Source organism: Acytostelium subglobosum (assembly GCF_000787575.1).
Source record: "Acytostelium subglobosum LB1 DNA, scaffold: scaffold3, whole genome shotgun sequence".
In the NCBI taxonomy this organism is placed as follows: domain Eukaryota; phylum Evosea; class Eumycetozoa; order Acytosteliales; family Acytosteliaceae; genus Acytostelium; species Acytostelium subglobosum.
In genome coordinates this window covers 697,209-715,150 of record NW_012236529.1, presented here as the reverse complement: position 1 = coordinate 715,150, position 17,942 = coordinate 697,209, and the positions used below count along the sequence as shown (strand labels likewise).

Sequence of the window (17,942 nt, the reverse complement as noted above, 5' to 3'; positions counted from 1 at the left end):
TCAATCACTCAATCAATCATTATCACAATCAATCTAAATCAATTACTCAAACAGGACATCATTCGTTGCATTAGATATCACATTAGCGACTTTATTAAGTTGAAGGATAGAGATCTTATTAAGGCACAACTTGGTCTGGGTCACAGTTACTCGAGATCAAAGGTAAAGTTCAACGTACACAAGGTGGACAATATGATCATTCAGGCCATCTGCACATTGGAGCAGATCGACAAGGATCTCAACACGTATCACATGAGAGTGCGCGAGTGGTACTCGTGGCATTTCCCCGAGATGATCAAGATCGTCAAGGAGAACATCCACTTTGCCCGTCTGATCAAGCTCATTCAGAACAAGACCGACATCAAGGAGAGCATGGTCGAGGACATTGCCAAGATCGTCGACGACGAGTCGCTCGCCAAGGACATCTACAACGCCGCCAAGGCTTCCATGGGCACTGACATCTCCACCATCGATCTCGAGTCCATCCTGTCGTTTGCCGATCGTGTCATCTCGATGCACGAGTACAGAGAGTCGCTGGAGCAGTATCTCACCAAGAAGATGCGCGACATTGCCCCCAACCTCCAGGCCCTCATTGGCGACCGTGTCGGTGCCAAGCTGATCTCGCGTGCCGGTTCCCTCACCAACCTTGCCAAGTACCCCGCCTCCACCATCCAGATTCTCGGTGCCGAGAAGGCTCTGTTCCGTGCCATGAAGGTCCGTGGCAAGACTCCCAAGTATGGTATCATTTACAACTCGTCCTTCATCAGCAAGGCCACACCAAAGAACAAGGGTAGAATCTCGAGATGTCTCGCCAACAAGGTGGCGTCGGCCACAAGAATCGATTGTTTCTCCGAGACCCCGACCGACAAGTTTGGTCTGTCGCTCAAGAAGCAGGTGGAGGATCGTCTGGAGTTCTTCAACACTGGTGTGTCGCCCAAGAGGAACCTCGACGTCATGAGAGAGGTCATCAAGGAGGTCGAGAAGGACTTTGGCATTGGCAGTGCCAGCACCACCCCATCAAAGAAGCGCTCGCTGGACGACAGCAAGTCTGAGAAGTCCTCAAAGAAGACCAAGAAGGAGTCCAAGAAGGAGGAGTCCGACGAGGAGATTGAGGAGGAGAAGCCAAAGGAGTCAAAGAAGTCATCAAAGAAGGCTGAGCCAAAGAAGGAGGAGACCAAGAAGTCCTCATCAAAGAAGGCAGCCGTCGAGTCTGAGGAGTCGGAGGAGGAGAAGGAGACCAAAAAGTCATCAAAGAAGGAGTCTTCAAAGAGAAAGGAGAGAGATGAGGACGCAATGGAGGTTGATGAGAAGCCAGCCGCCAAGTCAGAGAAGAAGTCAAAGAAGGCTGTTGAGGAGCCAAAGAAGGAGGAGAAGTCTACCAAAAAGTCATCATCAAAGAAGGAAGAGACCAAGGAGGAGACCAAGAAGTCATCATCAAAGAAGGCCGACAAGGAGGAGGAGGAGAAGAAGCCAAAGAAGTCCAAGAAGTAAGGACTGCCTTGGTTACCCTTTATACACACAAGCTTGTTAATATAACCTCTCGCACCGCATCGTATCGCCTCGTTCAAAGCAATAAAGCTCTATCTCTATCTAACGAATCAATCAATGTGATGATGATGATGCTTTAATGTACAGTGGTGAGTGTTGCCAGGCATCCGCCAACAACTATGATTGAATGATCCTTCAATCAAACAATGAGATCCTTTCTCAATTGTTGTTGCTTTCTCCTCTCCATAGAGTAGTTGGACAAGGGTAAGGACAAAGTCAAATGATGTGCCAGGTCCTTGACTGGTGACACAGTTGCCATCGACAACAACTCGTTGATCCTTTGATGCAACGGCTTTGTTGCCAAGCTTCTCCATGTGTGAAGGGTATGAAGTGGCCTTCTCATTCAACAGGTTGTGTTGAGCCAGTACAACAGCTGGTGAAGCGCATATCGCACCATACAATCTGTTTGATTCCTTCTGATTGTTGAGCAAAGTGATCAATGTGCTACACTTTGATAGATTATCAGCGCCGGGCATTCCACCTGGCAGTGTGACTACGTGCGTGTTCACAACGAATGAGTTAGTTAGTCTACTGTATAAAGTAGTTGGACCCTCGAGGATTGATTGGTTCAACGTACTTAGGTCCCATTGATGCTTGTTGTGAACATCCTTCAATAGTGCATCAGCCACAATCTTCATCTTCCTAGATGCCACTATCTGTTATGATGATGATGATGTTGAAACGTCAGCAACTCATTCAAACATTCATTCGTTGATAGATTGATAGATTGATGAATGATGGTAGACCTACTACGTACTTCCAAGTTATCAGAGACACTGGCCACAACAACATTGGCACCTGCACGGCGTAGAACGTCAATGATGATAGATGTCTCTATTTCCTCTGAGCCATCAGCGATTGGTACGAGTACATTCTTCAAAGTCATTGTGGTTGTCTTTCTATTTGTTGATGTTGTTGTTGTAAAACATGAATGACTTGAAACAACTGGTGCTGGTGCATTAATGTGACTTGACAACAACAATATAGATTCCTTATTAATATATCTTGACAATGATTGGAGCATAATTATGTCAATTATATTCAAACAAATGACAATTTTGGACTTCACCACCTTTAATAAATTAATATTACATCTTTGTTTCATTCCATTTCACTCTTATATATATAAATAATAATAATAATGGATAACTTACCATATTTAATAATAAATAATATATGTCAATATTTCAGACCTACCACTAAATTGGATCAACTTGAATTCTATTCTGATCTTTCTTGTTTATCATTTACATGTAAGAAACTATATCCAATTGTTCAAAAGATACTTATTCGATTTGAATCAACATTTTGTACAAAATGTAATTTAAGGGATATTACTTCATTTGATCCAGAAAAATTATCCCCTTCTATATCTGAATTATATATGGATAGATTCAAAGGTCCAATATCATTTGATAAACTTCCACCTTCACTAAGTTCAATATATTTTGGAAATTCTTTCCATCAACCTTTCAATCAATGGAAATTACCTCAAACTATTAAAATAATACATTTTGGACCATTTTTCTATCAAACTTTAGATACAGGTGTTTTACCTAATAGTATCAAAGAAGTTCATTTTTCTGGAAGGTATTATGGTATTCTGAACAAGGAGAATCTCCCATCCAACTTGGAGACCTTGGAGGCACTTGATATATCTCCAATTGGAATAGATGTCTTACCAAAAACTTTAAAATCAATTATTATTGGCAATGAAAATTTTTTTGATATGAATTTAGATATGATTGGATTCACAGTTGGATCATTTCCAAAGGGTCTTTCAACCCTCTATATAATTAGTGACAATTCAGATATAATACAAGGTGTCTTACCATCAACTTTGACATCCCTTTCAATCAAATATAGGAATGGTCATCGGGATCGAAATATACTATTGTCACCAGAAGTATTTCCTTTGGGTTTGAAACAACTCACAGTTTCTGATCATTTTGGATTCAACAAAATTTGGATACAATCACTTCCTCCTTTAATTGATAACTTGACTATCTCTATGAATCAAACTGCTGAAGGTGAGGATCAAATATTCCCTCCTTCTATGACATATCTCAATCTCTGTTTTAAAAGATATGAAGAATTAACAAATCAATTTCCTCCCACTCTAACTTCATTGGTATTCCAATATCATTCATCTTCTATATTTGAAAACAAAAGATTTCCACTAGGTTTATTACCAAACTCTTTGAGATCTCTAGTTTATCGTTCAAACTTAATACTTCAACCTTTTTCTCTTCCAAATCAACTCACCAGTTTATCAATCAAAGGTTATTACCATCACATTGGACTAAATGTTTTACCTACTTCAATTAGGACACTCATCATAGGACAACCATTTAATCAAGATATTCTTCCTGGAGTGCTCCCTGAAGGGCTAATATCTCTTACTTTACCTTCACAATATTCAAAGATATTTAGATATTGTCTACTTCCAAATTCAATTGAATACCTTGAAATATATGCCTTGGAAATTCCTATTGTTGCTTGCCTTCCAAATAATCTAAAGATATTGCGTTTAAATTGTAATAATACTGAGCAATTATTATTACTTCAATCCAAATTTGGTCTACAACAATTTGAAAGGATAAGTTTCTATTATTCAAGCTATGATGATATAGTTAGTATAATTGGAAGGATACCAGAATTTAGTTCAAAACCATTCATTTTGGAATTACCTTATTTTCATTTCAATAGACCAAGTAGTGATACAAAGCAATTAGCTACAAACTTGTTTAAAATGATCTCTAATAATCATATCTCAGAAATAGTTATACCTTATACTTTTGATAACAGTGGGTTATCATGTAAAAGAATTGACCAATCAACTTTAATGATTAGAATTAGAGATAAACATAATTATAATACTACTAAAGTATCATTTGTCAAAATTAATTAATTAGTTCAAATAAATAGTTTTAGTTATTTATTCTCATGCCCTGGTAGCAGCATGTTGTGCCATACCATCATCTGAACTACAATAGGTTGCCTTTGGATCTGTAGAGGGCGTCTTTTTGGTTGAGATGAACTTTTGGAATTGAGTATGGTTCTGTAGGATCTTCTCGCGACCTTCAATCTTTGACACATGATCGATCATCTTCTCCTCGAGCAACTGTCGCCTGACTTTGACAGTGTCGCCTTCGAACCACTTGCTGGACGACAGTGTCTTTAGCTTGATGAGCTCCTCCTCCACCTTGTTCAACTTTGTCATCTCCTCATCGATCCTGGCCTTTTGTGTAAATATGTCCATTCCAACACAGAACTCAATGTCTTCAACCATCTGCTTGAAGGCTGCATTGTATAGTGGTGAGTAGGCCGTTACAACTCGTTCGTTGTTGTGCGAGCTAAAGCCGAGGATGCCTGATGTGATGATGTTGTTCAATGCCGTTTCGTCACCGTTGAACACGTTGAACAGCAGGTCATCGTAGCTGACCAGCTTGGATTGCGCCACACGCTTGATCGTTTCCCACACTTGTGTCCTCGTCCATTTCAGTTGTACGCCACCCTTGCCCTTGTCATCGTCCTTTCTAGACAGACCGAATCCATCGGATCTGATGTCGCCTACTGCTCTGGCTACCATCGAGTTGAGTACTGCCCTGACAGGCTCGCCCGATGTCATGCGCTGTGAGAGGTAGTTGAGGTCTGAGTATCTTCCGCCCAGCGTATCAATGATTGAGGAGTACTCTCCTTCGCTAAGGTCTCTTCCCAATCTATGTCTAATATAGTTCTTTGCGCTGTTTGGTGGTACATCGCCCAAGTGAATTGTAAGAGACTGTCCGCCTCTGTTCTCCAAGTCTATGATTGGTCGCGAGGACATGCCTTGTTAGTTATATAATTGATCGATCGATTGATTAAATGATACATACACTTCTTTAGTACATCACCGGCGAATGGATCACTACTTATGAATACAACATGGGCATTGCCCTTGAGTGTGGTCGTGATGGACCACTGGATGACGGCGTCTGAGATGGCACGAGCCTTCTCCTTGCTCTCAATGGCGGAGATGGCACCAAAGAATCCATCAATGACAATCAATGGATAGGGGAAGGCTTGATGTGGATCCTCAGGGAAGGTGACGGCCTTCTCCTCCAGACACTGGTCCAGCAGCTTGAGGATGGTCTGCAGCTGGCCGGCAGTGGACTGGTGTAGGCCACCCTTGCCTGATGATGGCAGGACGGCGTCCATCCAGCCGAGTGCGTTGGTGTACAGACCGTACGATGGGAAGAAGCCAATGTCCTTGGACAGGTTCTCGATGAACTCCTCGTCAGAGCTGTTGACCTCTGCGCTGCAGTCCACCAACAGGGTGTTCTGACGACCCTCGAGAGTCTTGTCGATCAGACTTGACTTGCCGCTGCCCTTTGGCGCGCTGATCATCACAATAGAGTTGGGAGGGTAGTTGAAGTGCGAGTCGAGCAGCTTCTCCTCGTAACGTGTCTGCCACTCCTCGACCTCATCAAAGAAGAGCGGAGTGGACAGCGACTTGTTCATGTAGTACTTGCGCAATGGATCGAACAGGAACAATGTGATCAGTGTGGCCAACACACCAATCAGTGGGATCATGAACTTGGGATTGTTCGTTATAACATCTCTAATCTTTACAATGGTCTAAGGGTAGGGTAAGGGTAAGGGTTAGTGTCGGATGCGAGTAACATGAGGAATGATGGCGGGTGGTAGTCCATACTCTCATGCTCTCATATGTCATGATGAAGGTCGTGCCGAGGTCTGGGAAGTACTTGTTGTGCAGACAGTTCCTGGCTGCGATCGCGCCTTCCACCTTGGAGAACGCGACAAGTGTATACTTTTGTCCATCTAATAAATGATTGATTGATTGGATGTGCATGTTAGCGGCAAGTAGTGGATGAGATGCCTCATTAAAAGGTTACCTTTTGGAGTCTCTGTTGGCCGTTCGATATGTACAATGTGGCCATAGGGTCTCAACAATCTGAATATGTCGTCTACGTTGAGCTCGGCGCCCTTGCAATAGACTTTGAGTATGAATGATGGCAGTCTGTCGTCAATGTCCTCGACAAACGGTTGACCAAGCACGAGTATTGCGCGTGCGGGCGATGATGCCATGTGGAAGTGTGTGTCGGCGTCGACAAAACGCTGACTGAGCTCTGCTGCCAGCGACTCTATAGTCTCGCCCTCTGCCGGGTTCTTCTTGCGGAAGTGCACATAAGCGCCACCCTCCTTCAGTCGCTTCTCAATCGATATGACTTCAATGTCCTCTGGGAAGATGGCCATCAACTTCTGTGTGATTGGTATCTTGAACAGCAACGACCGGAAGTCCAGCCTTGATATCTTGATCGGGTACAAGTTGCTGACCCATAAGATGCCCTCGAGTTGATTCTAATGTATGATTAATTGATTGATCGGTCAGTCAGTGCACTGACAGATGTGATCGTCGCACATCACACTACCTAACATACCTTCCCCTTCTCATCCTGTAGCTGCTCTTGCGTGGAGGTGACTGTGTCTTGTAACTTCTTCTGGAGGTCTGTCTCCCATGATGGCGGTGTGTATACGTATCTTCGACCTGTTGTCGAGGACATCAATGATGATGATGAAGTGTTGTTAACATTGATCATTGTCAATGCAGGACATCTATGTATACTATGTACATCACGACCAAAGTGATGTCTTTGTAGAAGTGGTCGTACCAACAGTGGACATGACGTTGATGTTGTTGATGAGGATGATGAGCGTATGCTTCTCCATGCATTCAGTGTCCTGGACCAATGTACACTGTTGCTTGACTTGAGCATTGGTAATCTATCTGTATATGTATGTTAAATGTTATATGTATTTGTATGAATGTGTGATCAATCAATGACAAATGAAACAATCAATCAACTTCATCATGATGTCACCGCGAAATTGTGGGCAATCAACCATTCGCGATTCGTCATCTTGGAGATCATCATACTCAATATATGTTAGTCTTTGTACAATGATGGGTTTATTAACATGAAGCCAATGGAGGCTGACAAGAGAGAGTGAGATGTGGACACATGATGATACATGGGTTGGGGATTATTCCAACCAACTTGGTTGATTGAATGATTGAAGGAATGAATGAGATGTATCTACATGACAATCTCTGGTGTCTCGATGGATGATGTGATTGACTTGTGCGGAAGTATCTTGCCACCATTGACATAGAGTTCGTCGGCAATGTGTACATCCTTGCCAAGTACAGAGTTATTCTCCATTCGTACCCAGCTGCCAATGGTCGACTCCCATCCAATGATCGATGACTTGACCCAACTGTTCTTGCCAATAGTTGCACCAGCCAGCACGGTAGTGTTGATAAGTCGTGCACCCTCCTCTACAGTGCAATGTGGTCCAATAGTAACATTTGGTCCAATTAGACAACCGGGCTTAATGGTTGCCGTTGGATCGATCAACACTGGACTGATGATGCCCTGGCCTGATGACAACACCTCTGGTGTCTTTTGTTTGAGTGAGTTCAAATACAATCCCATACCAAGCAAGAAGTCCTTTGGTTGACCCACGTCCATCCAGAAGCCCTCCAATGGCATGCAGTACAATTGTCCATCCTCTGCCATCTTTGGGAATATCTCCTTCTCAATCGATGTAGGTTTGGGCTAAGGATAGATTCACAAGGTAGTTGTTGTTAGTCACTGTGATCAATCAATCGATGGATCAATCAAACATACTTGGATTCTATCAAGGATTGATGAGTTGAATATGTATATACCAGCATTGATCTTGTTACCAACGTATTGTTGTGGCTTCTCGACGAAGCGTTGAATGCTTCCATCTTCCTCTTTGTACACGACCACTCCATATTTGGAGGGCTCCTCCACTTTGGTCACCATGATAGTTCCCTCCTTACCATGTGCCTTGTGATAAGCCAACAAGTCAGCGAATGGGAAGTCACATATTATATCACTATTCAACACAAAGAATGGTTGACCATCATTAAGTAACTCACGGGCCAATGCCAAAGGTCCAGCAGTTCCCAACGGTGTAGTCTCATGTGAGTATGATATCTTGATACCAAGCTAATGATGTTCATTCATTCAATGTTAGTGATTGATTGATTGAATGATTGAATGAGATAAGGTACCTTTTGTGCATAAGGCTCAAGATATGCAGACATTAGTTGAGGTCTGTAGTTGACTGCTAGGACAACTTCATTGACGCCAATCTTGCATAGTGCTTCGATCTGGTGTAGGATCATTGCCTTGTTTGCAAACTCGACGATTGGCTTTGGAACAGACAATGTGAGTGGTCTCAAACGAGTACCAAATCCACCAACAAGTATCAATGCTTTCATTCTATCTATCTATATCTAATTAATTATTAATATTACTATTATTCTTTGTTGTTATTATTATTTATGATATATGTGTGTGGATAATAATAATAGTTAGTTATTTATTTATGTTTATGTATTTAAGTATGTGTTACCAACATCACTTTTTCTCTTCACTCCCTCATTCAACGTTGAAATTTCAGCCTAGCTGGTGAAGAAGCTCAATATAAGTTGTGGGCAACTACCTCTAAAGGTTGTAGTTTAGCCCATCGACTCACATCTTATTACAAGTTAGACAGCGCGGTGGTTTATTTGAACTTGCCGTTCACACACACTATGTCATGGCAATATGAACCCCAACAAGACCATCTTTGGTCCGATCTTGATATGGTTAATAATAAAAAAATATCTTACAAGCGGCTAATAAGAACTTCATAATGTAACTGTTGTTTTGATTGGTTGATTGGAATGGGGTGTGTGTTTGAACAGTTCATTATTATCTCTGTCTCTTCATTGGGGTTCATTATTTCATTCAATCATCATAGTAGATACTTACATTCATTATAAACAGACACATAATATACTTTGACTGATTGATTGACTGAAAGACTGACCTTGACTCAAACATGGATGACTACCATGTTATGGAGTTGATTGGTGAGGGTAGCTATGGAAGAGTTTATAAAGTATGATTGCATTGATTGATTGAATGGATGATTGAATGATTGATTGATTGATGGATACTAACAATGAATGATTCAATCAATCATGTTAATGTAGTGTCGAAAGAAGTATACTTCATTGATATATGCTATCAAATGTATATCAAAGAGTGGCAAACAGGAGAAGGATATAAAGAGTCTAAGACAAGAGATTGATATATTGAAGAAACTATCACATCCCAACATCATACAGCTAGTCGACTCCTTCGAGACATCAAACGAGTTCTGTGTAATAACAGAGTATGCTCAAGTATGTGATCATTCATTCATTGGAATGATTCCAATCAATCACTAACTCACTCAATCATTCATTCTAGGGAGACTTATATAGGATCATAAAGGAGGATAAGATATTACCTGAACCATTCATACAGAAGGTGGCCGCTCAGATATTGCTGGCATTGCATTATCTTCATTCAAATAGGATTATACATCGCGATATTAAACCTCAGAATATATTGATTGGATGCGATGGCGCCATGAAGTTATGTGACTTTGGCTTTGCAAAGTTCATAGGCGGACCAAGTGCCAACACGCCAATGTCAACGACGATCAAAGGCACGCCACTATATCTGGCGCCAGAGGTGGTGCAAGAGACACCCTACGACAACAGGGCTGACCTCTGGTCGTTTGGAATCATCCTGTACGAGTTGTACGCGGGACATCCACCATGGTCCTCAACCAACCTCTACTCACTCGTGCAGCTGATTGTCAACTCGTCTCTGAAGCTGCCTGCCACACTGCACCCACAATCAGACTTTGCCTCGCTGCTGCAAGGGCTGCTCGCGAAGGATCCAGAGGAGCGACTGAACTGGCCCGACCTGCTGCGACACCCATTCATCGCGGGCGCACTAGCATTGCCCACCTCCCCCATCAATCAATCTCAACCATCGTCCTATCGCAGGAACAGGCGTGGTGGCAGCGGCAATGGTATCCCAATGCCCTCTTCAGGCAGTCCCCTCATCATCTCGACCGAGGCGTCATTGCCCTCACCCGACATGTTCAGCATCTCAAACACACGATCATCACCAAAGATAGTGCCATACCTAGGAATGAAGCCTATTTCTGTTGTGGACACATCGCAGCAACAGCAACAGCAACAGCCATATCAACAGCAACCATATACATCCCCGACTGTGCAGTCGGTTGGAGCAGCATCTCCTGGCAAGGTGACGCGACCACAGACACCTCAGGTCATGCTGAACAACAACAACCCGAGTATTGTGGTCAATCCGATCAGCACACCAACATCGCGAGGACAGGACAAGAGTAGATACACACCGAGCCCAAGCGGCATGCGTCCAATGACACCGGTGGTCGTGATCAATCGACCGCCCACGCCCTCCAAGACCAACTTCTCATCCTATCTCCCGCCAAACATGGCGCCCATGGTCATACGCAGTCCCCCCACAACGCCCTCGGGCGTCAACCTCGATCGATTCGACCTGGAGTCGCCCGTGGACAACATTGACAGCACAGATTACTGGCAGCAACAAGAGAACAAGTCGGCAAACAATGAGCAGGGCGCGTCAATGCTCAGACGTGACCGTCTTTTCTTGCAGAAGCTACTCAATCACATACAGTGGGCGCACTCATCGCACTATGCCGATTTGCTACAGCCCATCCTTCTGCCCATTCTCAAGACTCTTTCCAACATTCTCACACATGGCAAGCTCAACTATCGACCACCCTCTGGCAGCGCCCCGCCGCCACTGTCGCCGCCATCCACACCGCCTTCCCTTCCCCCAACACCAGCCTCATCAAGCAATGTCGAGCTGCTATTCAAACGAACATTCTTCACCGCCTTTGTCAATCTGCTGTCACACCTACTCATCGATCTAAACAATAGCGTAGGACCAAACTGCAGCACGCGTATCAATCTCCAGCTTCAACAGGATCTACTGCGGGAGTGTCTTGGATGTCTGGCACTTCTCCTGCAGCAATCGCCACCTTTGGCCACATCACAGATGGTCAGCGTCAACTACCCTTCATCGCCATCATCCGCACTCATAGCCTTTCAATTCCCTCCACAGTCTCGCAAGTCCTCTGCCTCATCCAATCACTCATCCACCTCATTGCTACTCTCAATCTTCAATCACATGACCAAGAACATCGAACAGTTCGACAGATCTAACAAGTGTGCCATCATCAATGTATGTTCCTTTCCCAGCCCTCCTTGCCTGCCCTCACTCACTCACTCACTCAATCAATCAATCAATCATTTAGTTGCTGTCCACATTCTTTAGAAAGATTGGCGAATCACCTACACATCTCAGCGACTTGTACAAGAGGATAATGGATAACACTGACATACTGCGTTATGTTTGCAACTACTTTGTACAGCTTGTCGAGACGAATAGTTTAGCCAGCTTGAGTATCAGTGATGTAAAGTTAAACAATGACGATGACACTGTGTTCATGTCATTGCTACAATGCTTGGTATCATTCCTGTTCACCTCCCCGACCAACATCTACGAGTTCCCACTCGGTGCCTACCGTGTCACATCATCGATGACTCCCAATCAGAACACATTGATCTATCAGACGGCATGCAACATCATTGGCGACACACTTGCAAAGGAGGAGATGATCCACTGGCTCTACGACTCACTGTCCATGAGAGAGGACGCTCGATACTACATCCTACAACTGTTCCTACATTGTAGTCGCGCGTCCAGCTCATTCGCTGAACTGATCAATCGTGAAGAACGTTCAATCCTTGCGCAACTATCACCGCCCAATGTAGACAGGGCCAAGCACTCACTGTTCTACTACCTTGAGTATCCATTGACACTCTCGACCTCTTCATTAGCGCCCACCCATACACCAGCGACCATTCAATCATTGGTCCTGCTCTCACTGGGGACCATATTGATGCAGATACCAGACACTGTCGAATGGATAATCAGATACAGCCTGGAGACCATCCTATCCAGGTACTTTGTCTCGGCAGACTTGGTGTTATCGTCATGCGCCTCATACTTTATCGGCTCGTTCCTTACAGAGTCCATCAACATTGAGAAGAACGATGCAATTGCCAACATGGAGCAGCTGACCAACGCCATCAACACCGTATCCGCTGTCATTCCAATCAAGAACATCAGGAAGTTGTTTGGCTCCAAGCGCGTCGAAGGAAGCACCCTAAGGGACATCGAGGGAGGCTGCATGGGCCGACCCTATCTTGGAATGCTTGATGGATGTGCCTGCATCCTGCTGCGACTGATCAAGAGAGTAAGTATAAAGATGAGACTAGACATGGAATCATTCCACTTACTAACTCAATCAATCAAACAAAGAATGATCAAACATTCTTGGAAGACCTTTTAGAGTCTGGAGTATGGGAGACACTGTGCCATCAGATCAATAACTTAACGAGCGAGTTTGAGTTGTCGCCAATGGGATTGGTGTATTGTCTGAGGGTGGTGTATGAGGTGTTGCGCAAGAGCAGCTCACATATAAGCTACTTGGTCAAAAACAATCTGTTGGTATCACTTTGTAGTCACCTGCAACCAATGCATCTGGACAAGCTGAAGGAGTGGCCATCGATCCAATCTGGTGGCTCAAACGGCCTGTGCTCACTAGTATCTCAGATCATCTTTATACTCTATCTGCCCGACGCCAAGAACAACAACAACAGCAGTAGTGCACATCAGCAACAATCCAATGCTCCACTATTTGAACTGATCAGACACATCATGTTTGAGTACGAACTCATCAAGAACATGATCCTACTGCTGCCTCAACTGCCCATGGAGTTGGTCGAGCTCCCACTAGGACTTCTCTCCACTCTCATCCTGGAAGACCCTCAATTCGCCCAGCAATATGTGGACAATGGTGGACTGGAGCCACAGATCATTGGACTATTACTCAACACTGATAGGTATGGATTACAAGTTATCATTCGACTGATTGATCGATCGATCACTGACCCTCCTCAAACCATCAGGAATCCAATTGTTATAATTGTAGACACATTGTTAATACTTAGTCAATTGGCACGTCTGTCAATAGACTACCATCGACTGCTGCACAAGTCTGACTTCTACTTCTGGCTCGGTCGTCTACTAAGCCACAATGACCCCAGCGTTCGTTCCAAGACCTGTAACCTCATTGGCAACCTGTTCAAATATAACTCATACTTCTATAAGCCAATACAGTCGTATGTATCACTCTCTCCGTCCCCTTCATCGCCAAACTAACCACATCAATCCGCCATACAATAGGAGTGGAGTGATACCGATACTGATCGATAGATGTAGCGACATTGACTCGAACACACGCAAGTTTGCATGCTTTGCCATTGGTAATGCTGCCTTCCACTCGGACGAGCTGTATAGGGACTTGGAGCCATGTATAGAGTCACTCAACATGATACTGTCTGATGAGATGGAGGAGGAGAAGACGAGGTCGAACGTGGCTGGTGCACTTGGTAACTTGGTTAGGAATTCAAACTACCTGTGTCAACACTTTATCAATAGTGATACGATGGGTATCATGCTGGAACAACTTGGCAGCAGGGCATTGACAAAGAACCTACTGTTCTCCCTTGGGAACTTCTGTGCCTATGAAGAGTGTCGACATTCTCTTGCCACAAAGTACCGTGTAATGGATATCCTATCACGACTTCAAGTGGATCAATCCTCTATGAAGTATCTACAGCGACTAAAGAACACGTTCAACTAAAGTTAGTTGTGATGGACGTTGTTATTGTATACAATCCTTCCTTCATTATGTTGTTTTTGATTGATTTGATTGGAATGATTCCAGAGAGCCAAAAAGTGATTGACCAAGTTTTCCAAACAATGGCCTCCTCACAGTGATCACTCAATCAAACTTTCAATCTTTCAATCTTACATCTTAAGATAAATAATAATAATAGTAATAACAATGTATACTACATCTAACTTGTTGATCTTGTTTTCTTGTCTGTCATTGGCCATTGTGTCCTCAGCCTACCAAACAGCACCAGCCAGCTTCAATGTGCTCTTCACAACTACCAAAGGTATGCTTAACAACCAACGATCATGTCAACGAATGAATGAATGTTACTAACAACAACACAAACAACAACAGGATCATTCAACCTCTATGTGAATAGATCATGGGCACCTAATGGAGCTGATCACTTTTATCAGTTGGTTCAATCAGAGTACTACAATGAGAACGCATTCTTTAGAGTGATTCAGTCACCTACACCATTCGTTGCGCAATGGGGCATCAGCGGATCACCAGAGATTAGTGAGAAGTGGAACATCACCATACCCGACGACCCCATCTTCCAATCGAACTTGCCCGGCACCGTCACATACGCCGCCGAGATGAATGGCACCATGGCCTGTTGCCGCACCACTCAACTCTTTATCAACTATGTCAACAACTCGCGACTCGATGCCATGGGCTTCGTGCCATTCGGCATCATCACCAAGGGATTCAACGTCACAATGGACTTCTACTCTGGCTATGGTGAGGAACCTGATCAAACAGAGATCTACAGCGAGGGCAACCCATACTTAGAGAAGAACTTCCCACTCTTGGACTACATCGTCACTGCCAATGTTGTTTAATCAATGAATGAATCTCAAGCATGTCTTGATGCTCGTTTACTCTTCGACTTGTGGATGATCATTCTCTCGCTCTTGCTCTTACTCAGCTTGATCTTGCTCTGACACAGTCTCAGTGTCAATGGCAGTCGTCGTTGTCGCGGTAGTCGTATAGGGAGTTGTTGTCGAAGGTACTACCATGTAGGAATGGAGATACTGTGAAAAGTGTTGAGTCTGGAGAAGGTGCGCCACGAACTGCTTGTAGGGAGGCTGTACACCTTCCATGAACTTGGACTTGAGTTCCTCGATCTTTAGACTGTCCTCAGCGATCTCCTCAGTGACCACAAAGCCACTCTGTATCGTGTCGACCAGCCACTTTACATAACCATTAATCGAATTGAATATTCTCTGTGTAACCTCCATCTGCAATGGAGTCCTCTTGATTGGATTATCGATCAATGTATCGTCCTGCCTACTCCTCAACAGGTTATAATCCTGGGTAATGTCGTCCAAACTAGTGAGGACGGTGAGGTATGGAGTTGTTAGAAAGTCTGGCACATTCCAATCAATCATTCCAATCATTCAAACATACAGTATGTCTAAACATGGTAGGTCTGGAGGCTGTATGCATTCGTTAAAGTTGATTGTGTCCTCTTTGATATCGACTATTAGACCCTCAAAGGTCTGTTTCCTCAACACTTGGACACCTGCCAGGAATGGAACTGGTGCCTCGAGATAGTCCACCAAAGCCTGTGGCAAAACCGGCACAAACAGACCCTGCCATTTAAATGGATGCATCATCGAGTGCATTGATAGACTGTGGCCATAAGAGCATTATTATTATATCCATCCTCTAACTTGTTGAGTAACATACCAAATTGTAGATAATAGAGATAGATCATCACAGACAAAGACAACTCTTTGTTCCAGGAGTATCGCACTCAACAATGTTGTGATGGTCTTTAGGCTAAGACTTGTGAGCAATGATAGCATTCCCCATTCAATGATATACTTTGAATGTACTTCGTCAATGTTGTTACCAACCTATGATTGATTGAATGATTGAATGAGTGAGTGATTGTCCATGGAGTGATCATGACTAGGATTGACACATACTGGTAGTGTGTACTCCCTCATGAATGTCTCACCAGGGAATGTGAACTTGAGTTGCTCTCCAGATGATGAAAGACATGTCTGCTCCATGTAGTATTGCAGCACATCCAGTAAGTTATTCTTATCCAATATGTTACTGAAGCTCTTTAACTCCTTATCAATCTCTTGTGATCTTGTCAATATCGGTAATCCATTCGCGTCCAATGTAGGACTGAGCAATGTCTTGTTGTCCTTGTTGTTTCTTGCACGAACATTATCCTTCTTCTCATTGAGCTCTGATGAACATAGTTCTCTTGTAACTGTTATCAATCTATCCTGTGCCAACAGGTATACCAATGCATCAAAGTGTGCTTGGAACAGTGGCAGCTTGGAAAGGAAACAATAGCCTGCACGTGGACGAGAACGATTGATTGATGAGGTCAGCTGACACTGTCATATGACTCAATCATGTAACTTAGACTTACTCCTTTGGATAGCAATGTAGATTGGCTTCTTCTCCAGTGAATGTGACTTGTCGTGGAAGAAGTTGGGGATAGTGTTTAGGAGCTCGGGCTTGGTAATGCAGATGCCATAGAGTGGTGGATCGCCAGTGAGAATGAATGTGTAGAAGTGTTCACGTGAATGAAGATATTGTTGTCCAAATAGTAGTTCATTTAGGCTTGAACAAGATGGTGTACGTTTGATCAAGAATGGTGATATTCCATTTGGAAAGCAGAACTCATGTGCTTTGGGTGGTACACTAAGATTGATTGATTGATTGATCGATGTAAGAGAGTGAGTGATTGAGGTGATCGATCGAGTTGTACAACATACGGTCTGTTGGGAGGATAATAGAATAGAAGCTCAGGTTTGTGTATGTTGCCAATCCTAGGAAGACTCTTGGAGTTGTTGGATAGTCCAACTACAATGAAGTGTTCAAACAATTGTTGTGGAATGTTGGCTATCTTGTTTGCAAGTGACCTGGTTCCAATTGATATACTATAATAATCATTATTATTATTACTATTGACAATACTGTCTTCATCATCATCATGGTCGTTATGTTCTTTGATCAACAATTCATATGATCGTTTATGTTTGGATTCTTGGATCATCTCTGGCGTCGTTGATTCATTAAGTGTTGTAGAATTAAGTAATTGAGTTGTTGATTTAAGATTGTCTTTGTACATGTCCATTATTGCTAATGATGGATCTGAGCGATCATTCATTGATTCCTTAGATATCAGTGTTACATCACTGATGCCACTGAGTTTGGTCGTGTTGCCAATGGTTCCATCATGTTCATGTTGTTGTTGGTCTTGTTGCATCAAAAGGAGTCCAGACTAAACTTATTTGGTATTGATGTATACTTAAATTGAATGTATGAATGAATGAAAGAATGAATGCAACTCGAGTTTAGTATTAACATGTGGTTGTTATTCAAACACACACTTGGGGCACATGTTACTGTTAATCATTCAAGCACACTGATAGAGATAATTATTGGGAACTTCCAACACCTGACCCAGGCAACACAACTTCTTTTATTCTACTTTACCCCCACCATCTTCACACACCACCCACACTCAACCACCACAACAAACACCAAACAAACAAACACACATACACAACATCCCATCCCATTCATCGGTCCCTCCCTCCATCCTTACCTATCTAATCTCATAAGATCATCGAACAACAATCGTGTATTCGTGTGTAGAGGCCAACATCACCTTATTCGGA

At 43.3% G+C, this 17,942-nt stretch overlaps 7 protein-coding genes across 7 annotated transcripts; 3 read left to right on the top strand and 4 right to left on the bottom strand.

Moving 5' to 3' along the window:
• Positions 1–54: 54 nt before the first annotated feature.
• On the top strand, positions 55–1,491 carry SAMD00019534_017690 (hypothetical protein; the record flags this gene model as incomplete). Its single annotated transcript, XM_012902359.1, has 1 exon — positions 55–1,491. A coding segment is annotated over one exon (1,437 nt), but the record flags the coding sequence as incomplete, so codon positions are not given.
• Positions 1,492–1,601: 110 nt separating this feature from the next.
• SAMD00019534_017670 (hypothetical protein) lies at positions 1,602–2,434 on the bottom strand (the record flags this gene model as incomplete). The annotated part of the gene is made up of 3 exons (XM_012902358.1): positions 1,602–2,041; positions 2,126–2,204; positions 2,306–2,434. Coding segments are annotated over 3 exons (648 nt in total), but the record flags the coding sequence as incomplete, so codon positions are not given.
• A 2,058-nt stretch (positions 2,435–4,492) lies between these two features.
• On the bottom strand, positions 4,493–7,328 carry SAMD00019534_017660 (hypothetical protein; the record flags this gene model as incomplete). The annotated part of the gene is made up of 5 exons (XM_012902357.1): positions 4,493–5,355; positions 5,427–6,168; positions 6,245–6,372; positions 6,447–6,912; positions 6,993–7,328. The coding sequence occupies 5 exons, from the start codon at positions 7,326–7,328 to the stop codon at positions 4,493–4,495; spliced, it is 2,535 nt and encodes an 844-aa protein (XP_012757811.1).
• A 321-nt stretch (positions 7,329–7,649) lies between these two features.
• On the bottom strand, positions 7,650–8,866 carry SAMD00019534_017650 (hypothetical protein; the record flags this gene model as incomplete). Its single annotated transcript, XM_012902356.1, has 3 exons — positions 7,650–8,171; positions 8,244–8,591; positions 8,657–8,866. 3 exons carry the CDS (start codon positions 8,864–8,866, stop codon positions 7,650–7,652), a joined length of 1,080 nt encoding a protein of 359 aa, XP_012757810.1.
• A 605-nt stretch (positions 8,867–9,471) lies between these two features.
• SAMD00019534_017640 (hypothetical protein) lies at positions 9,472–14,250 on the top strand (the record flags this gene model as incomplete). The annotated part of the gene is made up of 7 exons (XM_012902355.1): positions 9,472–9,531; positions 9,626–9,817; positions 9,885–11,720; positions 11,794–12,798; positions 12,864–13,447; positions 13,514–13,726; positions 13,791–14,250. 7 exons carry the CDS (start codon positions 9,472–9,474, stop codon positions 14,248–14,250), a joined length of 4,350 nt encoding a protein of 1,449 aa, XP_012757809.1.
• Positions 14,251–14,454: 204 nt separating this feature from the next.
• SAMD00019534_017630 (hypothetical protein) lies at positions 14,455–15,131 on the top strand (the record flags this gene model as incomplete). The annotated part of the gene is made up of 2 exons (XM_012902354.1): positions 14,455–14,569; positions 14,641–15,131. The coding sequence occupies 2 exons, from the start codon at positions 14,455–14,457 to the stop codon at positions 15,129–15,131; spliced, it is 606 nt and encodes a 201-aa protein (XP_012757808.1).
• Positions 15,132–15,209: 78 nt separating this feature from the next.
• SAMD00019534_017620 (hypothetical protein) lies at positions 15,210–17,527 on the bottom strand (the record flags this gene model as incomplete). The annotated part of the gene is made up of 6 exons (XM_012902353.1): positions 15,210–15,621; positions 15,700–15,924; positions 15,982–16,151; positions 16,224–16,606; positions 16,685–16,959; positions 17,034–17,527. 6 exons carry the CDS (start codon positions 17,525–17,527, stop codon positions 15,210–15,212), a joined length of 1,959 nt encoding a protein of 652 aa, XP_012757807.1.
• Between the last annotated feature and the right edge of the window lie 415 nt (positions 17,528–17,942).